Here is a 23,740-nt window from a genome sequence, read left to right as displayed (position 1 = left end):
TAACACACTTGAATGCCCCCAAAAGAAAAGCCCCAGGCCCTTGTCCCATCAGAAAGCCTCCTCCTTTCTTTCTGTGCACAGCTCTCCATTATCCCCATACCACTAGGTGAAGTGATGCATTTGAGAGGTCAATTTACTCTGGCAGGGGGTGGGGAGCCATGAATCTCTATTCTTCTGTGTTCAGACTCAAAAGGGAACTGAGGAGCTGTTGTGTGCACCAGCTCAGCCATACTCGCTACTGGAGAGTAAATAAAACCCGGTCTTTCATCTGTACTGAAAGGATGTGGAGGGCAGGGATCGTGATGGGCAATATGCTCAAATAAGAAAGCTGCCTGACGAACATGTGCGTACAAACCAGTCAAAGTATTGGGCCCTGGATTTCAAGTCTTCCTAGCATCCCTCTCAAAGATTCTGCATTATGTGATCCTACAGGTCAAGGGGTTTTTGGTTGGGTCGTTTTTTTTTTCTAAGTGACACAATCCTGCTCAACACGCTCAGTTTCTCTGGTCTGCAGCCTTTACTGCCATGAACACACACAAAGGTGTGCTAATTTTTATAATTAAGTCAGGAATATCCATTTCAGCAGAGACTTTTGAACCCAAATTAAACCATTGTGAATTTGGACTTTTGTAAAATTCTACCCAAGTGAATGAGGAAATGCCAGATGGCAGTGGTGTCACTGGTGTTCCAGAATTTCTCTCTTCATTGTGATATGTTGCAAGAATGCATTCTGTAAATGATGCCCCTCTCAGGATTTCAACAAAATACGCTATCTGATGCTAACAGATCCATTATTGGATCAACCCTTTCTTTTACAGTCCATGTAAAAAAGAAACCAAAACTTGTAGTCTGAGTAATTTTGTGTGTGTTTCTTTAGCAGAAATATCTCAGCACTTTTCCCTCACATCCCCATAACTTCTCCATAACTTACAAATAGGACCAGAATAAGAAACCAGTGGATATATATGGTTGCTAACTTGAGCATCAAGCCTGGCCCTCCTTTATCTACTTTCCACCTCGTAGACTATGTCCCGTGAGTATGAAGGATAGCTCTTGGATCAACAAAGAACAGCAACTCACCCTCTGCTTGTCTCTCTTTAGAGTTTCATCACCCACCAAATCAATCAAGGTATGGATGGGTGAAGAGTCCTTTCCTCCCAACAGCTGTGGTACCGACCGCCATCTTGGTGAATGTGTGAGCAAGGGTCCTGAACTGCCAGGGCTAACCCAAAGCAATACAAACACAAGGAAAAATTCCACACAGACCAGGTCGATCAGGAGACGTAGGAAGGCATTATACAGGTTAGTTCTGCAGATTGTTCACCCAGCTCACAAAGCACAGGGCTTGGCACTCGTAGCAGAGAGTTTGCATTTTTTAAATCCAGAATCAGGCATATCCTGTTGGATGATTTGCACAGTACAAAATGCAGCATTGTATTCCCTTGAGGTCACTTCATGAGGTGGAACCTGAACTTCTAGACTGATCTCTACCATGGGGGTCATGTTTTCCCAAAGGACTTTCCTGCAGAGTGGGGTGCATTGGAGAAGAAGAAATAAAAATGGACCTAAGCATGGTCTCTCCCGGCAAACTGAAAGGGAGTAATCTCCAGATGCAGTTCCTAGGACCCAATGCTGAGAAGATGTACACTGAGGCGAGGCCTAGAAGCTTCTCCCCAGGAAGAGTCGTCATTGTAGACCAGCGTGCCTTCATGCAGAGGGACTTCCGAAAGCGGAGGTTCCTCTGTCAATGCCAATCTCTGTCTTTCCCTAAAAGGAGCTGAACTGGATGAAGTAAGATAACCTGCACCAGGGGAAAGGGTTGTAGGAGTGTCCTTGAAAAAGGACTGGCCATAAAACAGCTTATCCTTTGGGAGCGTTATGCTGAACACTCACGCGCTAGTCCAGCCTCGTTGTAGGCGAGAGTGACCCATGTAGGTTCACCCTCCTATTCTATATCTACAAAGCTGGACAAGTCATAACAGAGGAAGCCTACAGCAGAAACAAGCCCTGATGTAATACGTTTCATATGTCTTTTACTGAGCTTAACTTGGGTAGCGTCCAGTGCACACTTGGAAAAGATTTCCCATTTCTCTTGGCATCCACAACCATTCTACCCAGAGTTTGCTGAATTCCAGAGATGGAATCTTGCTATCCAGTTGGTGGAGATAGAGGAATCAGCCTCAGAAGAGGAATAGACTGAAGCAAACATTGCCACATGACTGAGATTTAGGCTGCGATGGAAGAGGGGTTCAGCGAAGGACCCAATGGAGGGAGGACTAGCTCTCGTCCAGCTTGCCTCCAATATTGGCCAGATGTGTCACTGCTTCAATGCAAGGAATCTTAGTGCATGGGATTGCATAGGGCCACAGATCCCTCTGTTTCCACACATGTGACCTTGTACGGGTATTTTTGTGTATGAGTTGTAGTGCACAAAGCAATTTAACCCCAAGTTACTAAAATTATAGCCTGGAGAAACAAAGATTGGGAAAATTGAATTATTGCTCCCGTGATACAAATTCAAGGATGTGTGAGTCCATCAATGGAGTCTTTTATTGTGCCTTCAAGGATGGCTATAAATCAGCACTAAGTTATTAACCACGCATAATTTATTCTACAAAGAAAAGAAGCAAAAACTGGCAATAAAGCCATTAGCTCCATTACAGTTTCTTCTGCTGCACCTTTCTTGAGGCACCCTTCCAACAGAAGTTACAACTCCTATAAGTGTGAGAACCACTTCCTGTAGTCTGCTCTCTAGGGTGAACTGAACCCAAAATTAATTATTCCCAAACTTAGTAAGTGGGTCACGTGCAATTAACCTACATCCCAGAAAGATAATCCAAACAATACATTGATGGCAAGGGGAAGTTTGGAAAAAGGAATAGGATTCATCTTCCTTTAAACTAAACCAGGTTTTTGAATAGAAAGAGGATCTGGCTAAATCCATTGAAATTCAGACACTGAAGAAGAGCTTTAATTCAGTTAAAGAAACCACTCGAAGAGTATTCATGCCTTTTAACCCATCAGCTTTCTTTGAGCTGTGGTTTAAGACAGGCGAATTCTTGAAAACTAATAATCTTAAATTAAAGTTAAAACCTACCTCTCTTTTCCAGACTGTGTTATCCAACTAGTCAGTGTTTAAATATCAGAAGCTGTTAATGAGCATTAAGTTACCGTAAAATTTCACCAGCCAACCAAAATCAACGACAGTGACAGAGTTAACCTAGCCTGCCGCAGTGCTGTGCTGTGCTGTGACTCGCTGTGGGCAGCAACCTTTGCAGAGCCAGGCTGGAGCTGAAGGGTTGTGTCCTGGCTCTGGAGCTTTACGCTGAAACTTCTTCTCTTGCTGCAAGTTTCTCGTGTCATTTTGAAGCTACTGGCCCCTTTCCTGAGGAGGAAGATCCTTTCTCTAAGTTATTTCAGGCCTTCTCCACACACACACAAGTTGTACCGCTTTAACTATACCTGTCCCTACCTAATATACCAGCTATATCAGTATAAAGGTACTTTATATACTATTCCTGTACAGGAAGGAAAATAATCTGCTTTATATCAGCATAACTGCACCTATGCTGGATTTGTAGTGGTGTAACTATTCCAGTAAACAAAAAAGCAAAATCCTAACTGAACTAGCCATTCCAGTATAAAAACTGTGTAGTGATCGGACCCCAGTTTGTAGGAGCTACTTTCCTTCTCACCTCATTTACTGAAAATATAGAACACAATTTCAAGGTCTGGATAGACTCAGGTATTAGTGTTTGTCACTTCTCCATTGGCTCACTTCCTTATGGACAAGTTTTCAGTTGCTTCTTCAGTTAATGCCTTTGTAGCAGGAGTTGTGGACCCTTGTCAAAGTTGTTTATCAACCTCTATTCCTGGATGAGAAATTCTCAGAATCGCTCTGAAGTTATTTTTAAAACATTTTCTTTTATTCAGTCCATTTACTGAAATATGGCATTTCCAGAAATTCGTATAAAAATGCTTCTTTTTCCAATGATCAAAATCAAGTTTTACAGTTCAGTCTTTTTGCTGCTTTAATATAATACTTTCCGGGCCAGATTTCCAAGAGGGCTCAGCACCCAACAGCTCCCAGTTAGGCACCTAAATGAAATATCCAGATTTTCAAAAGCTGCCAGGAAGCACCATACTCAAAACAATCTAATCCTGCCAGAAAGGAAAGAACTGGGAAGAATTCATCATAGGAAAAATACAAATCTGGCATAGCCAGCTGGAAGAGTTGCTTCCACCTACTGGAGACAGGAAAGCCAGGGTCAATAGAAAGACTCTTTAGATCAGATATTAGAGCTACCTATAAAGCCTTCCTTTTCCACCTTGTGATGCTTCTGCACATGCAGACAAAGGTCGCTTGGCCTTTTCTGCCACCATATTGCATTTCTTCATCATCACTCATCACCAAGGCGAATCCCAAAGGGAGGTGCCCTCCTTGCCGAGTGAGTGCCTTCCAGATCAATCTCCAGCTCGACTGAGTAGGACTGAGCAACAGTGGTGCTGGACTCTGCTGGGGAGGTTAATTACTTTTTGTTACACTTACGTTGTTGCAGGGCTATTTGATTTGATCTCAGGGTAACTCACAGATCTGTTTATCGGGTGTAATTTTAACAGCGTATCAAAAGCATCTAAAACATTACATGGATTCTTTTTTTTTGCAAAATAATAAAACCCTTGGTGAATAAACACATGTATTCTTTATACTCTGACATCGCTACCTGCTTGCTTCTCTGAAAGAGTTAAAGAAAACCCCAAATGTGTGGCCTGCCTTTGCTACTAGCAGGGTAAAAAAATTGACATTTTGCTTCTTTTACATTTTTTCCCATAGAACAACTAATGCATATAGGAGATTGCTGGCATTCAGATGGGCAGGTTTGGCAGCCTTTCTGTATTTACTTGGACTGTGGTTCATTTATTTGACTCTGAATCTCTCTTGGAATTGTTGCGCTTAAGGCCTTGTACGACACAGAGGAGGCCGTTACATATTATTTCCAAAATTGATTTAATAAAGCTGCAACTCCCCTAATCCAAAACATAGTCGTTATTTTAAGTAAATCATATCAAGCTGCCTTTCTACCCAGCAGTCTCTGTGGATAGATTTAGATCCCTTGGCAAACGTGTGGGTCACTTATTTCAAAACACGTCTTAAAAGTTGAATGCCTGACAACTAAATAAGTCAGGGCTTGAAGGAAGCTTTTTCTGAATAAATATTGTATGATCAGGCCCAGAGTTTAGTGTACAAAGGAAAACATCAGTGAGATCTCCAAAGGGGCCATATTTTTAAACTAAAGAAAACCTTTCCATTCTGGCAGCGTGCCTCTCCAGGCTGCACAGCGTTTTGCTGGAAGTCTTCCAGCTGTGGCTACAGCAGCATGATCAGGGATGGAGATATTAGCGTAAGCTGGCTGCTGAGGTTTTTCTCACCATGACAGCGAGAACGGCAGCATTAGGCAACACGGTGGTAAAACGTCTATGCCCTGTTTTGCACTCGTGTTCTCCTGGTTGCTATCACTGGAGGGAGCTGCGCTGGTGACAGCCCAATGGTGGGAGATTTCCAGAGAAAGGCCTTTGGGGACTTGTCTACACTAGCCTTTTTGAAAAACCATCTCCCACCACTGCTACCAAAGTGGGAACTCTCGCCAGACACCATGGAGAGCTGCTCTTCCCACTTACCTTGCCTTGACGATTCCACGGATGCTTTGGAAGGGGTATTTTTGCACACTCATAACTTCAACTGTGTAAATTTGTCATAGGCTCCAAGCTGAGTGCCCTCCCTATGACTCCTGGGGCTTTGCATGTGGTTCCTGTTTCCACAGACTAAATCCCCACTGGGGACTGTCATTATGATAATCTTACCCTAGCCATAGCCTCCAAGAAGCTATTGAGTAAACAGAGAGAAAACTGCTGAGTTGGGTTTGCCACACTCACGTTACACATCTTCACACACCTTCAGGGACTCAGCCCTTTTATTCCACTCTTGGAGCTCAAAATGATCCTGCATCCCAGAAGCAGAGTACCACGGTGGGGAATCGGGCCCTTCCTGCACAGTGAGAGGCTAAATTGACTTAATCCGGTTTATCCTGATCTCATTTTCCTGCTCCTTGTTTGCCTTGTTTCAAATCGCTCTTCTCTTTCAGGACCAAATGTGTTTCTTGAAATTTTTTATACTCTGCATCTGTTGGCTTTTCCAGTTACTTACTGCCTACGTTTTGTGCCCTTTGCATAAATTTCCTATTTACTGCTTAAATTCCTGGTTAAATTCCCTATTTACTGCTGGAGTTCCAACTCTGATTTTTTAGTTTGTGGGCGGGAATTCCAAAAGCGCTTGAGCAAATTACCCCACTAACTCCAATTGATCATCAAAGGGAATCAGGCTCCAAACTTGCCTCGGTAACTTTGAAAATCCTACCATACGTTCCTTAGGGTTTTTTAAAACCTCCGTGCAAGTACGACAAATGTATCCTGGCCTTGAATTAGTTCTTTTGTTTTACAAAGATTTCTGCTAGCTCACGTCTTCAATCTCATCTTTCCCACAGGCGGTAAATCCCGTTACAGTTATGAATTTCCCTCCTACTTTAGATTCTTCTGGCTTCTTGCCCTAAATGGCAACTTTTTCACAACAATAAAATCAATCATAAGACCTGATGCGAATTGACCTTCCTGTTACAGTCATGCCTAGAAGTCAGTCAGGCTGGGACCCCATTGTGCTAGGGTGCCGGACAAAGGTACAGGATATGGCAGTCCCGGCCCCACAGAGCTGACAATCTAAAATTCCCATGATATGGTGCAGAGTCTTTCGCACAAATGGGGTCTGACAAGTGCCTAACGGCCATATTTAAAGCCCCCAGTGGGAGTCTTTCCACTGACACCAGGAGGCACTGGATCTGAGCCTTAACCTGCAGCATGTCTTCTCTCTTTCTGTCCAAGTCCCTCTCCTATTACAGCCTAGCATCTTTTTACCAGGTGTGCATTTAGTCAGTGACAATCCGTCTTCCATGATAACCTACAAACCCTCTTTCTGCTCATGGCTGCTCTTTTCAGTACACATTTCTTAGACGGTACTGGACCAAATGCAAATGGTCTGTGAATTAATTTTAATTTAGAGCATATTCGGTCACTAAGATGCTTGATTCAGCAGGAAAGTCAGTAAAACCTGGTGTTTCTGAGATTTTACGTCTCTTAACAACTTGCTGAATTGTTAATTCAGACATTGGCTAATCAGGCTGTTCAGACCAATTCCCCTTTGTGTGTGGTCTGCAAAAATAAAAACAAAACAAAAACTTAGGGAAAGAAAACAGCATTCCTTGGAGGTTCCACGTGTCACAAACCTGGGTCATACAAAGTAAACAGCTCCATTATTTCAATTAGTAATTGGCTGGGGGTTTTTTTTTTTTTTGGTAATAGAAATTTTGATTATAGCCCTTCTTTTCGTAGACTTAGTGACAGTTCGCCAACATTCAGTCTGCATTAATAGCTTCAGAATGATACAGCCCTGTTTTTTTTACAGTAGGAACAGAAAAGAAACATCTCAGAGACAAAAAGGAATTGTCCCAGGGTTTAAAAAATTCATTGGGACAAACCCTGTAGGTCAGTCCGGGCTCTCGCTGAGGTCAACAGTACTATCCACAATGGGGCAAGCTGTGACCTTTCCCACCTTTTACTCACACAGGTGAGCACCGACTTTCACAGCCTGCCCCAGTGAAATCCCTCAGCTGTGCAAATGGCATGGACTGATGGGCAGAGCTCATTAATAGCTCCCAAAATGCTCCCAAAATCCCTTCTAATTCCTGTTTTGGCAACAGGAAAAGCTTTTGGGAAAAAATCTGTTCAGCTAGCTTGGTTGTTTGGATTTTTTATTTTGTTTTTACATTTATGTTTGTGTTAAAAAATTAAGCCACTTTTGAACAAAACTGGAACAAAACTGGAGTTGCGCGTGAAAACGTCTCACTTAAAACATACAGGACAAGTGTTTGTTTCTCAGACTCTCAACGAAAGCTACAAAATAAGCCATGCATGAACATGGACTCCACTTTCCCTTAGCTCACTACGTGCGGCATACCGTGAGCAATTGGAATCTACAGCCAGGATTTTGTGTTGAAATTGGCTAACGCTGACCTGTGCACGATCCACTGAAGTCAATGAAGCAGTGCAAGGGTCCAGGCTCTCCATCTTGATCCCCCAAACCGAGGCCTATGCAATTAAAAGGTCAACATACATTGATCATACCAGCTGAGATTATATTGTAAGGCATAGTACAGGGAGAAGAACTAAAGCTGAGCTTCTCCCATTAACTCTGCATTTCCTGTCTTCCGAGTGTTTTAGTCTCACCTGCAACACTGCACTAGTGCTAGCTTTTTGCATGAACTTCTGTAATAAAATAAAGTCTTAAACCACATTTGAATCCACTGAAAGCCACAGGGTCTATCTGTTTTTTCTGGGTTGATAAAACACAAATGCAAAGAAAAGGTAAGTAAAAAGAGGGGGGTTTATCACACCCTATGCATTCCCCAACTAAAGCTTTGTTGGAAGAGGAGGAGGAGTTGAAAGTGTTCTTCACTGGCGGACAGTTAAACCCAAAAAACGTCATGCTTTCCTGCCAACATTTTTACAGCTTTCTAAAAACCAGTGTTTTAAATCTCAGGAAATGAGCAATTAAAAGGACCCAGATCGCCCCTCACTAGCACCCCACCCAATTTCCCTTAACTTTGCCCTCTGGAGTTATGTCCACACTGCAAGTGAAAGTGACTATAACACAGGTAGGCATAACCTGCACAGGTAACTAGAGTAGTAGACATTACGGCAAGAGCTTCAGCATGAACTAGCACCATGAGCATGCACCCAGGCGGGCCTGCACCCTCGTTCTGTTCTGAAATGGAAATGTGCTGCTGGAGCCATTCTGTCCACTGTGGGCCAGATTCTCCGCTGGTGTAACTACACTTATTTTCTGCAGCTGAGGATTTGGTGCCGTTATTGTCAAGCAGCTCTTTATCTCCCTTTCTGTGCTCCCACTCCTGTATCTACTTATGGCCCTGACTCGTGTATGCTCTTTTGTTCAGTCTCTGGGCCTTGCCTTGGTCTATTAGGTGCCAAGCACATCTCCAAGTACTCAAATACAAGCATGGAGGAAAATATTCAAGTAATGCACAAAACTATCGCAAACACTGAACTGCAACCCAGTGCAATCACCTTCCCCAGCTTGCTGTGATCCAAAGAAACCTCCTGTAGACACCATACCGCATAAGGCAACTGGATGGGCCCAGCACTAAACTAGTGGACAGGGCAATTACAAAAATCGACGCTGACTTTGCTGTGTCTTGGAGCATTGCTGGGTACTTCCACAGCATGGCCTCCTGGCAGAACTGTAAGAGCTCTTCCCACCTGGGTGGGGGAGAAGGGGGATTTGAGAACAGAGAGTGCGGTGGGGGGATGGGGGAAGGAGAGCAGCAACTGAGCATGAGAGAGAATGAGGGAATGTTGAGGAGGAGAAAGGAGATGGTAGGATGAAGCGAAGAGCAGAAATGTCTCGGAATGGTTTTTCGGAATCCAAGGGCAGTGAGCGGGAGGCAGGTGACAGCAGGGAAGAGAGAGAGAACTGAGCAAGCCAGAGAAGATTGTATGAGAAGACAACAGTAACATATAAATTGAGGGCTTGTCTACACAGTGAGTTACTGCATGACAAGCCAGGGCGTGACATGAATCTACAGCACATCAGCTTGCCACACGCAAACTGGCCATCTGGACCCTACTACCACGCACGAAAAGTTCTGCAGTGCACCTTGCCATACCCCATTTCAAAGACCTGTATGCAAATGCATGCTATAGATTCACCCCCTGGCATGCTGCATGTAAGTGGCTGCTTAGACAAGTCTTGAGAGAGAAAAAATAAAGGAACAACATGGAAGATCGGGAAGAAAACTCAGGAATGGGTAGCTTTAAATGTCTGGTTTATTCCTGCCCGTTTCATTGTGTGTGCTGCTGATGGGAGGTCATTACTCTTAGAGGACAGTGCTTCTGAGACAGGCTAGTTTCACGCTGACAGTTGCATCCATGTGAACTCGTTTGTATTTGAATGTTGGCCATTCAGTGTTCAGTTATGACCCAATTACTGGAGCGCTACGTGGCTAGTACTAGCTCTTCTCATGAGGAGGAATAATGTGCCTTCTTCTATGGCAGGCATTTGTTTCCTCTTTATGGACTGTGATTGTCAGTATGAACCCATCAGAGATTCACACGCTGCTTTGATAGGACAGGAGTTCAGAGAGTGGTGTTGGCAGCTGATTTGTACTGGTGAGGATGAGTGCAGCCAAAGTCTGAACTTGTGTTATGCACTGAATGACCCTGTGTCTGATTAGTTTTTCCCCTGCTGGAGAGCTGTATATGCAGCAGTGTATTGGTGCAGAAGGATGGTATGTATACAATCTTTATGCATGCCTGAACAGATACTATCAGCTACCTTTCATTATCTCCCTGTGAGAGGTAATGTGAGAGGTCCTTGTTATGCTAAGCTGATAGCCTGTAACCAGAGCTACCTGCTGCATGTGTAGGGATTTCTCCCTAGTGTAAATGCAAAGGCTTTTACTGCATTTAGATAAATATTTTCCTTTCCTTATCTAGACCTTCCACCCTTGCTGAAGCAACACCCACTGATCAGATGAATCTGTCATGTGCATCTCATGGCTGGCAGGGTGCTGCTCTCCTTGAGCATGGTTTAGCTGCAGTTCCCTTTTCAGTGGCCATTCAAGTTTACAGACAAATTTAATGGGGAAGTGGGAAGGGCACTGGACTGGGAATCAGGAAACCTGGGCTCTGTCCTCAGCTCTATTCTTATGTGACTTTGGGCAAGTCACTTCCCCTTCCTGTGCTTCTCTTCCCCACCCCACCTCATTCTGTCTGGCTTGTCTATTTAGACTGTCAGCTCTTCTGCGCAAGGACCAGGATGTATGAAAATCAAGAGTGTGTTGGGAAAAAGATCTAATATTTTTATTTAAATCAGACTGTTTATTTTTAAAACATAAATCTGTATTTAATTTAAACATTTAAAACTACATTTGAAATGGACAACCTATGCTAAGGCCTACACTTTTATAACCTAATCACATCATTTCAATTAAATGCAAAAAACAACATCTCAAAACATGTTTGCTGCCAAGTGTTAAAGAAAGTCAAACCACTGAGCTGGTTTTGACAGCAGCAACTTCCTCTGCAAGTGCAGAGAGATTATTTTCCTCCTTTCAGTTTATTCAGATAGTTCAGTTCAATGACCAGTTCTTTCAAACTTAAGAAACCAACTGGGAGCTGAAAAAGCAGGAATGCTTGTTTTCCTCTTCCAATCTATGAATAATAACTAGGTGTGAAAGTACGGTTTACTAGTTCTAAAACCTTGAAGGATGTGGTGACCAGAAACAGTCACTTCAATACACTACCTACAGATAATGCTTTGTTTAATAAATCAGTTAGTTTTAAATGCAAAACGTGTTTTGATAAACGTATATAGAATCTAGTATCCAGCATATTGAAGAGAGTTTTATTCAAGTAATTAAAAACATTGAACATGCTGGTTTTGTGCACTTTTAGTTGAAGATCAATTTCTATCCCAGTGGAGCTTGACACAAATCATAAGTAGAAAATTAATCAACTAGTAAATAAGAAATGTATTATTCACCATTTTCTATGATAAAGATGTAAAAATCTGAATACATGTAAGTTTAACCACATAACTGCTTAAAATAAATGTATATGGATATACTGTATCCTCCTGGTTAGCAAAAAGAGGTATCAGGTTTAGTGGAAGGGCTCTATTTAGTTGTAAATCAACATGTTTTAATGGTTATCAACCAGTGAGACTCAACCCTTCCTTAGGAAAATAACTCAAATGTACAAATGTAAAGCACAATTAAAATTGATGTGAATCAATCCACCCTGGCAAAGACACTCCCTTATGCACATGTACATCACAGAGCACAATGGGGTCCCAGTCTCATTGGAAGTGTCTTGTAATACAAATACGTAATATTGGCACTAACACCCATCAGCCAACAAACTTGTCAGAATTCAGCTAGCATGAGGCAGTAAACTAGGCATGCACCTTCAAGAACCCTCCCTACCTACAGGGTGAGCTTCAAAGAGTTCACATTTATCTTTCATTTGAATAATTGCCTGCATCTGAAGAATCAGCTAAGAAAGTTTGTTATGCCTTTAAGGGTCTGATCCTGCAGTGAGTTCTGCATGGGGGATTCATAACAGAGTCTGGGGTCTGAGATCAGAGTTTATAAAAATGCAGGAAGAAAGTAATCAAATTCAAGAACTCCTCTAGCACATACCGGCTCCAAATGCAAAGAAGAAACTCTTGTCCGGGTACTCCTCCAGCAGGTCCTTCACCCTCTTTCCCATCCTCTCATTCCGCTTGTAGATAAGCTCTTGGCGGAAATAGCTGTCTATCTCTTGGGCAGTAATGCGCTCATGGGGTGGTAGGGTGGCATTAATGAAATTTGGGACCTAGGCAAAAAAAGAAAAATCTTTGTGGGAAATGACTTTATTCCACTGGTGTACGCAAAGAAGATTAAAATGGTCAAGATAAAATATTCAGACTCCGTTGAGGAGCACAGCATTCCCCCCGGCCGGCCCTCCCCCCCCACACACACAAAGCATGTACAGCAGGACAAAAACTCCTCTCAATGACTTTTTAATAATGCTCCATTTCTCCAAGTATATGATTTTAAAACCTGCACAACTGAATTTGTTTTAGCTTGATACAAAGAAAACAAACATTCTGGGTTTGTCAGACTGCAGCTCCTGAATCCTGCTTGTGTGGCTAACGGAAATCCCTAATTGTCTCTGGCTATCTTTGGCGTCATACCTTTTCTTAAAACCCACCATATTGCAAGACTGAGATCATAGGGACAGTGTCACATGAGACATTTTCCTGCAGTCCCGAAAGCCTCTCTGGCTGGGGGGAGAACAACAACTATGCAACTAGAGTGGGTCAAAAAATGTCAATTTTTTTTTCCACAAAAGGACAGTTTTTTCATAAATAAAGTTCCTGGTTTTCGACCAGCTCCACACGCATCATTTACAGTCTTGTCCCCAGTTCTGATGTCATTACAGCATCCTTTAAAGACTCATTCTCCACCTCCCTCCCCCCACCACACACATGCCAGTCACCCAAAATCCACCTGTCATTACCTGCTACAATCCACCCAATCCCACAATCCTTTGTCAACAGAAAGAACTGTGGGATTGGAGTCACGGCAAACACCTCCCGCCCAAGTTGTAACTGGAGTGTCTCCCCTCGCCTTTGCACAGTACTCAACTGCAGAACAGCAGCAAGGGAAGTGGCCCTGCAGCCACCTGAATATCTGTGTCAGAAAGGCCCACTCGGGTTCCAGTCTGACTCCCACAGAGCACAGGTCACCAGCACTATCCAGCACCTCACACTAACCCAACAACCAAAGTATGACAGCCCACAGGAGACTAGCTTATGATGTGCCACAGGCAGAGAATAGGAGGCCCGAGGCCCCTGCAGGGAAAGGGAAATGATTCAGTGAGATACACCCAGATAATCCTGGCAAGCGCACCCACACACTGCAGAGGAAGGTGAAACCCCCCAGGTCATTGCCACTCTGACCTGGGGGGACATTCCTTCCCGACCTCACATGTGGCAACTAGTTCGACCCTGAGCTTGTGAGCAAGAACCCACCAGCCAAGCACCTGAGAGAGAGAAAGCTCTGCGCCACCTCAGAGCCCCGGCCCATCCTGCCCAGGGTCTCATCTCCAGCTGCGGCCATCTCTGATGCTTCAGAGGAAAGAGATCAAAAACCAAACCCTCTCAGATTCACTGGGGGACAGGCAAGTGCTGTAAGAGTGAGGTGGGATGAGAAGCTGCAGGAGGAAGATGAGGAGTGTCTTGCTCGTTTCCTCCCCTTGTTGACTCCCACTGGGTCCTGGAGCCAGCCCATCGAGTTTGACAGGGTTTGTTTGTTTCTCCACCAATGGGGTGTGAGCACTTCCTGGGTCAGGTCCAGCCAGCTGAGAATTCCTGTTTCAACAGACTGAGGCAAGGAGGGTAGCAGGGAGGTCACCATTTGACCTAGCTCACATATAACCTCTCTCTGAAGGCCACCTTCATGTGGTGGAGAAAAAGGCCTCAGGTGTAGGTGAAGGGCAACTTGTCCCTCAAAGACATGGCATGTTATCAGCCGGGCAAGTCTCTCCTGGGGACAGAAGCAAGGTCAATCGTCTATGATCTGTAGTGATGTAATACAATAATAACGTATAATCTGTGTGATCACCTGTGAAATGGGGATGATGATGCTCACCTCCTTTGTAAAGCGCTTTGAGCTCTGTGGATGAAAAACCCTGTAGAAGAGCTAGGCGTTATTTCTGATGATCACTGCCCACAATTCACTCAGTTGCCATTGTAAATGCAGCCAGAGGCTGTGGTGAGGAGTACACAACAACAACGAGACAGTGACACGCACGTACAACTCAGTGCCGGAGAGTAGCAAACTGGACTTAACATGACAGTATTTCCAGCTCCGCAGTGCAACCCACGTAACATGCTCTGCCACAGAGGGAAACGTCAGATCAGCAGAGAACCTCTCGCACCCCCGAGTTCTCACTCACTAGGCGGATACCTACATTTTCATTGACATACATAAGTCGCTAGGCAGAACCTCACACAGTTGTAATCAGAGATCTAATGTCTGCAAATCTGAGGTTATCTGTCCATCCCCCTGACAAGGCCAAATTATTCCCCATGGTGCACTTTTGTGGTTTATAGTATCAGAGCACTGGGGCTTCCATCGCGTTGCTTGGGGAACTGTTCCCACAAGTGACTCTACGCGGCTTCTTACGTTTTTCTGATACTCAACTTAACACGGACCTTTCTTTGTTTCATCCCAGTTCTCCTACTTAGGCCTGGTCTGCGTTACAAACATGTACTGTGTGAACTCAGTCCCCTTAATGTGCATGCGGTTATACACACACATACACATTACACTAATCAAGCTATTCGTCTTTGAAAAGGGGAACAGCTCTATTGGTGTAAAGCATTTTTATAGGGGTACAACTGCACCCGTGCCAGTTAGTGCAATCCTGCATGCGCCAGAACTACACAACTAACGGAAGAGTTATACCAATACAAAAACTGTACATAGACCAGGCCATATACAATCTTCTGCCCTCCTAAATAATCCCTCCCCATGGTGCTGAGGTGCTTTCAACATCTCCTCTGAGACACTTCTTTGCCTGCCAGAAGGCTCCGCAGAATAACTTGGCTACCAAAGCGCAAGCAGTATTAAATGCCATGCGTGCACCGTCCCGAGACTGGGCTCCGCCGCTAACAAAACAGCAGTAGGAATACCTACAAGAACTGCACGTGCTATAGGAGCGCAAACAATCCAAGGAGCTCAAAGTGCCTGCAAACATTAAGTAGGCAAACCATACACCACCACTGCGAGGAGGGGTGACTGCCGTCCCCATAGCCAAGGTGGGGGAAATACAGGCATTAAAATGCTTGTGATTTGTTCAATGTTACATAGGTGACAAAGCCGGGCTCACAGACACGTCACCATCGGCACAAAAAACCCTGCACCTGCTCTCTACTGGGATTAAACGGACTCTTCCCTAATATAGCCTAGTGCCAAAGGGGCCTTTACAAAATAAAAAGGGCCTCTCAAAGCTTTGGTGCTAAAGTTAAACTCTCAAACATCATGTCTGTCTGAAAGGGAAGGCCAGGAAAGCCTCCACTGCCTACAAGCAATAAGCCAGAATATAGGGCCCTTGTGATGTTATGGACGGAGAGGAAGAGGAGCCACTCAAGCCAGCCAGTTGGCAATCTTTGCCCACATCTGCAAAGGGCATATCTGAGGAAAGACAGTGTGAGCTAGTGGTTAGAGGAGCAGACTGGGACTGAGAGGACCTGGGTCCTGTTCCTGACTGGCATAACCGGGGTCAGCGCCTGGCCCAGTGTAAACCAGCTGTAATTCTAATGAGCTGTCTCCGGCTCTGTAGCAGTGTTATCACACACAGGAGCTGGCCCTCTGCCAGTGACCTGCTGTGGCATCTGGGCAGTCACACAGCGCCTCATTCTCCCAGGTGCTGAGGGCCCACCAGTGCGAATCAAATCAATGGCAGATGGACGTGCTCAGCCCCTGGGAAATGCAGGCCATTAATCTCTTGCTGCCTCGTGGGGATGATAAGACTGAACTCACAGAACCCGCATGGCCTGACTCTCCGCTCTATGCACCGGTTACGCTGCCGCAGTGAGAGGACAATCCGATCCGGAGGTTCTGGGCTGAAGGGAGCAAAGTGCTCACAGAGAACGAATGGCAGCCCGTGGCGGGGGGGAGCTCACAGAATGCCGGGCCATGCAGCAGGACAAAGCTGTGCAGCATAAAACAAACCACCCGTTACTGTAAACCAGCCCAGCCTGGGAGGTTTACCCAGACCCCAGAATCCAGGCGTGGAATCCAGCTTCCCCACGGGCCTCTGGCCTGCCCTGCTAGCTCTCTGGTTGTGTCTACACTGCAGCTGGGCGTGCACCTCCACGCCCAGGGAGAAAGACTGGCACTGGCCCGGCTCAAGCTAGTGCGCTAAAACTAGCAGTGTGGACGCTGCAGCTCAGGCTGTGGCATCCACCCAACCCTCTGGGCCTGAGCTCAGGCGGCTAGACCAAGTCTCTGCCCGCGCCACAAGGCCCTGACAGATACGCCAAGCTAGCTCCAGCCGCACTTGTGCGAGTCTGTCTCCCTGGGCTGGGAGGCGCACGCCAGCTGCAGGGCAGTCAAACCCTCTGCAGGCTGTCTGCACCGGACGGTTTTGCCGGCATAGCTATGTCAGTTAGGAGGGTGAAAGCAATCACAGCTCTGGCCAACACCGCCAGCAGAAAGGTCACCCTTGGCCAGGGCAGCTGATTCCCTTTGGGGAAATGGTTTACGTTATACTGGGAAAAGCAGTTGTTGCTAGTGTACCCTGCCTCTCCACGGGACGGGAGGAGGCACAGTTACACCAGCACATCCTTTTCAGTATACAGACCCTCCTCGGGGCGCCAGTGCGAGAGAAGCCAGAGTTAACCCCTTGCTTGCTGGGGGCAGGAGTGTTGCGGCTGTGCCCTGTCACAGTTACACTGGCTAGCACGCTGGGCTGGGCTGGGCTCCTGAGCAAAGCTTTGCACCTCCTCATGGGGCGAGAAAGGAAAGGCTCAAACGAAGGGAGGCACCGAACACCTCCCAAAACCCAGATCGGCTCTAGCCTGACACAATCATTGGCAACAACCCCCTGCAGGTTCTACCAAACATAGGTGCTTCCACTAATTGGTAACAATCCTCGGACCTTCTGGGAGGGGAAGCAGCTCGGTCCGTGGAAGGCCCCAGCCTGACAGAAGGGCAAACCCAGGGAATTCTCAGGCCGTCCGGGACAGGTGCGAAGTAGAAGGGGCTGCAGTGGCAAGACTCACTTGAGAAGTGTCATGGCTGAAGATGATGGAGTTGAGGTCCCCACAGTTGTAATGCTCGATAAGGTCCTCTGTCGTATAGGGGGTCTGGAGACTGCCTGCTCGGAGGCTCTCCTGCTGCAAGAGAGTCTGATTCAAAGCAAAGATCACCTGAGGGAGGGAGGAGGGAGGAAAAGACACAGTTCCTTTTAACTCACTGGTTGAGACGATAAATACGAACAAGAATCTTCAACGCTACGCCCACGCCGCACACGTTACCAACCCAGCCCGCTGTGGAGCTGTTCCCCTCCCCCCCGTCTGGTGAGTGGGTATGTTGGGAGTGGGGGGGGTGGGGAGGGAGATTTATTAGCTAGCGATGGAACTTGGCTCCTTCCGACTCACTAATCCCACAAACCCAACCGTTTTTACAAGCCGCCTGGCAAGTCTCACCCACGCCTCCGCACAGCTCTAACAGCCAAGTATCCACGCTGCAGCACAACTTCCAGCACCTCTGACTTGATCATTGGAGGGTGTCCGCTCTCCTCGGAGGGCAGAATAAATCCAAAGGCAGAGAAATCAATTCAGAAGCCAAAGGCTTCAGAGTTTTTGCACAGGATCTGATTAATGCTCAGTTTCTTGGTCAAGTTATTACTAATATTCTGGAACACGCTCTCCTTCCCTTCGACTCTGCTCAGCAATTATGAAACCATGTATTCTGACTGGCGACGGCCCTCACAGCCCCTCCCCCCATATGCCCACAACAAAGATGGCTGCCTCAAATTGAGCTTCCCCTCCCCCAGTAACCACCTCCTAACCTCACCTTCTTCTGCTGCTCCCTGAGGAAGTCTTTGCCCCTCCTCTCACGTCTTTCAAACATACATGATATTGAATACCTGGGGCAAGGGGAGACATCAGAAGCAGAAGCAGCCATGTTTGTTGTGGGTCAGTGGCGCGGTGATCTTCACCATTTTTCAAGCAGAGATCATATAAATACTTGATAACCCTGTCTCCTGAAGTGGATGGTATTCCATGGGTCTGTCCTGCCACCCCAGGAGGCTTTTGGGATTAAGAAAGGAGATGCAGGCTGTGGGGGAGTGACTCAGTATCCGAATGAGACTGGGGCCAGGGTAAGGGCTAGCCGACTGAGGTGTAACCCAGGGGAGACAGAGCAGCGGGCCGCAAGCGGAAGGGTTGGGGAAGATGGAACCAGCACTGCAGACGGAGGGACTGTTCGTTACCCAGCTACACAACTTGGGGGGGGGGGGGGGTCTTGCTAGATCCTTGGCTGTTCAGATAGCAGCTGAGGCCAAGAGCTTTGTTTTCTATCAGCTGAGAAGAGCATTACTGTTTCTTTTGGATGCAGACCTTGCTGGAGTTACCCAGGCCTTTACCACCTCAAGACTAGACCTCTGTAGCACACCCTCTCTGCTTCAGGCTTCATGTGGGGCCATTCCAACGTGGAAATAGAAAGAAGTATTCTGCACCGAGCACTGCTTCCCTGAGATCCCAATTCGGGAAGGCACTGGAGAATATGTCTTGAGCCCAACCCTGTTCATTGACTTTGATGGGATTGAAACACATGTTTAAGAGCTTAATAGGGATGTTTTCCCGAATTAGGGCCTTAGACAGCCATAACATCTGTGCCTAGCTACAGTCTGCATTGGCTGCCTGATGGAGCTGAAAATGTTGGGTTGGACCTGGAGATGCCCTAAATGATTTGGCACCATGTTACTTGACAGATCCTCTGTCTAAGCAGGGCAGTGTTAGCTGCTCTGAACACAGTACATACACACTGGATAAGAAATGACTCTGAGGTTTGCCTTTCATCTTAATATAAACAAGAAAGGGTCGTCTTCAGCCTTAGCTTTCTCCCAAGCTCAGCTGTTCCCCCAGGTTCCCTCTAGAAGACCTCTTTATCACAGTCCTAATTCCCTCTACCTCAGAGACACTCCAACCTTTACATTCCTCTGCTGTAGCCAGCAGGAATGACCCAAGCTAACATCAGAGTGAGTCAGCTAATCCCCAAAAGCCCAGCATCCCCAGAACCTACGATGCCCCTGTAACACCCTTTCCTTCCCTTCCCTTCCCTTCCCTCCCCTCCTGCATGTGGTACCAGGGCAGCTGCTATTAGCAGAGGGGCTCGAGCTAACAGGCCCCTGGTTAAAAGGGAGGGGCCTTTTCCTATGAGGACAGATCAGCTCTGGAACTCCTCCCCTTGAAGTGTGATTTGCTAGCCTCCCGCATGCTCTGCGAAGCTCGTCCTCTCTCCCCCGGCCGTTTGGGGAGAAGATGGGTTGAAGGATATGCCTGGCTAGATAGGGAGGGTCATTATCCCAGCCTGGATGGCTTTGTGCCCTTTGCTGTGTGGAAGCTGGAATTTATTCTTGCTTCTTGTTTATTTCAAGTGCTGAAAAAGCATCTAGAGCCACTGGTGCTTTTCAACAACATGAAACCAAACCAATATATTAATATTGGGTGTTTAGCATTTTTATTAATTTTTCCAAATGAAATAAATGTACCAAAATCCCAGATCCATCATAATACATGGGATTAGGATATATTAGGATAACTATGAATATTGTTAATATCATGAAACATTCAGGATGTGCAAGTGGTGAACTAACATCACTCTGAGAGCTGTCACCGTACTGTTGTTCTGACCCCTGCTGATCAGCCTGGCCAGTGTTGTTTCATTATTTCCTTTACTCCCTTGTCTACTGTATCCACCTGTTGTCACTGGGGCATCCTCACTTCTATTTTTAGCAGGTTAGCTAGACTACAACTGCCCTGGGTACGTCTACACGAGCTGCCATTCACACCCCTAGCTGTAATGTCCACGTACCCTTAGTTAAACCCCTCTGTGGATGCTCTCGTTCAGAAGTGAAGTGGCCTCTGGTTTCCTTTAGCTTAATTCACTTTGGAACTGAAGTAATCTGAAGTTGCCTAAGGACACTTCTGAATGAGTGTGTCCACACAGGGATTTCAGGAGCTTTAACTAAGGCCCTTTAAATTCACACTTTTAGTTCACTGGGTTTAATTTCCTGTATAGACAAGCCCTGATTGATGCTAATGACTAGATGGGGCCTATTGAGACAAAAGCCAGCTCTACACTTTAAACTTTGGCTGGTATAGAAATGTCAGTTAGGGATGTGATTTTCTGACAACATTTTTATACCGGCAAAAGCCCTAGTATAGATTTGATTTTACCAGCAAAAGAAGTGGCTTATTGTTTTCAGAGCCCTAGTATAAGCTATACTAGCAAAAGCACTTCGTTGGTACAAGCTGCGTTTCCACGAGGAGGCCTTATTAAATTTGGTGAATTAGGGAGATCACAAACACACAACCACAACAAAAGCGAGGACATTGTGCCATAAAGATGCAGCTTACAACTAAACTACAGATGTCAAAATAAAGGATTTAATCTTTGCAAACCTATTACGGGACACTGAGACATACTTCACAAAGTCTTACTGATATAAAGACTCATCACAGCCCTTGGCTGACTCGTCTTTGCTGAAAGATGAGAGCTGTCCACCACAGCAATGTGATGACCAGCGAGGGTCTACTGGATACGCAGAGACATTCAGAATGGCAGCGAGTAGGTAACACGGCTGCAGCAGAGATAAAGCTCTTCTTTCTGTTCTAATCAGATATTTCAGCTGGAAGAACAGCTAAAGCTCAGGATAAGGTTTTCAAAGCCACCCAAGGGACTCAGGTTTTTCAAAGCTGCCTAAGGGATTTTGGATTTAGGAATCCAATTCCTATTTAATCTTAATGGGAATTATTAGGTATCTCATGCTCTGCTCTTTTTGAGAAAGGCACTCAGGCAAGCACAGCTTTACAGAATACTGGAAACCAACCCCGCAGCAGGGAACACAGACCTCAACTGGCTGCTTTCGTTTGGATTCAGGGACTGTAAACAGTTCCTTCCCCATTTTCATTTTCCAGAGGAAGCAACATCCCCATTTCGGTTCCCAGCCGTCTAACCTACAACTCTGCTCAGTATTGCAGGTAGACATCAAGACCCACTTCTGAGCCAACACCTGCAGATTATTTAGGATGTGCTCTCCTGCTTGCATAGCACCCAACTGTACCTTCCGCAACCCTTTGGTGTCAGCAGGGGAAGCTGAAGGAACTCAGCACCTTGCAAGATCAAGTCCACAGTACTGGGAACTGGCAAAGTCGAGATATGCCAAATGCGTAGGAATCAACAGAGCCTCAGTTTCCTACAGTAATTCATGTCCCCAGCATTCGTGCAGCTGCAGGGCAGATGATGCTATTGCTAAAAATAGTCACAGCATCAGGCTGTTAAACCTGCGTGATGGCATTCATTGGAGGCAGAACACGGCATATTTATCAAAGACGTGCACACGATTATAACTCAGCGAGCGCACAGCATGCATTGCAGAAGGAAGCTAGGGTTCTCTATGTTGGAGTAGCATGTGTGCCTTTGTAAAGACACTCCTGCATTTAGGAACAGTATCTAGAATCTTTCCCACACAATTATTGTAGCCAACAGTGTCATTTCAGCTGTTTGCAGTCCTAGCTGCTGCTTCAAACGGTGCCCCTGTTGAAAAGTTTATCTTCAGTAAACAGTAAATGATTGATAGGCCAGAGATTTCAGAGCAAGGAGAATTCCTGAGCTCATGTGCTCACGGTGCTTCATTTGTGCGACCAAGTTGGTTCAGAATTGATCAATCTTATCTTGTGTTACTGCTAAGAGAACACGTTAGTCCCGTTACAAAGTGCAGACGTGGTATGCCTGTAGTAATTAGAGTTCAGGGTCTGATTCTCATCTCACTTACCAGGCATACTAAACCAGGAGTAGCCTACTGAGTTACACAGGTGTAAGAGAAGTAAGCAATTGGAATCAGGCCCCCAGCTGATCCACAGTCTTTGAATTTGATGTTGGCACAAAGTTAAAATCCTCTTGCAGCAAGTAGGAAACTGAATTACTGTGCACTGTTAGAAAAGGGAGCAGAGAACAGCAAACGGGAAAGTCAGGCAGAAATTGGCAACAGTAAATTGCAAGAGACCTTTTCACTTCATTCTGCATGGTTGAGAAGTGTTCAAATGAAGCTAGGTGTTGGTGTGAAGCTTGCTTTTGCAAACAAATGGTACATAAGGTAGATTTCTATTCTCCGAGTGCCAACTGCGTCACACTGTATGACATTAACTCAGAAATCTTCCTGGCATTGAGATCCACAGGAGATCACTCCAAGTTTGTCCTCCTTTCAGAAATATTCCTTCCCTCCCCACCCACCCTCCACTCCATTAAGTGCATTCACACCAGCATCAAAGCATCTCCTGAAAAGATGTATTGGGAGAACAAAAGTAACAAGTTTATTAGAAAGGTTTTCACCCCCTCCCACCTCTTCTTTCCACGGAGATCTTTCTCTCTCTCCTCTTCCCCCCACCCTCCCTCTTTTTGTACTGTGGAAAAAATCGATTAAGCTCTCTGGTATATATATTGCTGCAAGTCTCATTCTCCTCTCTGAGATTTCTTCAGCTGTCAGGAGACACTTGTCCCCTTTGCGGGCATTGTTGGAACAGCCTGCTAGGCTAAGGGGGTGGGGAAAAGGGGTTAGAGCCCGGCAGATGCCTTTTTTGTCAAAGACAAAAGACCCCCTGCCATCCTCTCCACTTTTCAGCACTTTCATCCAGCCCGGATCAAAGCGCTGCTCTGCATATGAAAGGAACCTGGCATTATGCGACTCAAATTAGCCTATCGCCACCCCGCTAGCCTCCAAGTCTTAGCAACAAAAGCGCTCACATCTGTTCGATCATTTGCCTCATCTTCTGGGGTTTTTTCTCAGCTCTCAGTTTTGAGGGCCATTCAACCCCTTGAATTATAGTTTGGGGGAGCATCTTCCATGCTACAGGCCAGCTTAGCCAGACAATTTGCTTTTAACTATCTTAAGGAATCACAGCTGCTTTGGTGTCCTCTCTCAGCAACTCACTGCATTGGTTACCGTCACCCACTCAACTGATGCCTGTGCTCCTTTCTCTCCTCCTCCTTAAGAACTCATTTCTCTTCTCCCTCTTCACCTGAAGGGGACTGTTCCCTCTGTGCAAGTAAGCACTACCGCCCCGAATCAAAGCGAGTCTCGAATCAAAGGCACCGTGGCTATGAAAGTCAATAATCCTTCTTTGTCATGGTAATGGTTCAAACTGAGTGCTGAGAAGAAAGCAGGACTCCTCGCTTAGATGCAATGCGCTTCTTAGATTTTCTGTATCTGCAACTCAGCTCCCATTGAAGCAAATGGCTGGGAGTGCCCTTCTCAAAGCCTGGAACCTGAACTT

At 45.8% G+C, this 23,740-nt stretch overlaps 1 protein-coding gene across 5 annotated transcripts in view; it reads right to left on the bottom strand.

Annotated features, from left to right (window-relative positions):
• Nucleotides 1-23,740, bottom strand: part of TRABD2A (TraB domain containing 2A) — a 95,030-nt gene that overhangs the window by 17,069 nt on the left and 54,221 nt on the right. For 2 of the 5 annotated variants that reach the window (XM_067553412.1, XM_067553414.1), the window contains exons 3-5: nt 17,462-17,608; nt 12,327-12,501; nt 8,122-8,196 (exon numbers count right to left, since the gene is read on the bottom strand). In XM_067553412.1, the coding sequence (XP_067409513.1) occupies nt 8,122-8,196; nt 12,327-12,501; nt 17,462-17,608 (397 nt within the window). The remainder of the gene's footprint in view (nt 1-8,121; nt 8,197-12,326; nt 12,502-17,461; nt 17,609-23,740) is intronic. The other 3 variants (XM_067553413.1, XM_067553415.1, XM_067553416.1) reach the window with 3 other exon arrangements.

Source organism: Emydura macquarii, unplaced genomic scaffold, assembly GCF_026122565.2.
Source record: "Emydura macquarii macquarii isolate MOO-44397 ecotype Brisbane River unplaced genomic scaffold, CSIRO-AGI_Emac_v2 contig_1451, whole genome shotgun sequence".
Lineage (NCBI taxonomy): Eukaryota > Metazoa > Chordata > Testudines > Chelidae > Emydura > Emydura macquarii.
Note: the sequence above shows the minus strand (reverse complement) of the source record. Positions and strands in the feature narration are given on the sequence as shown.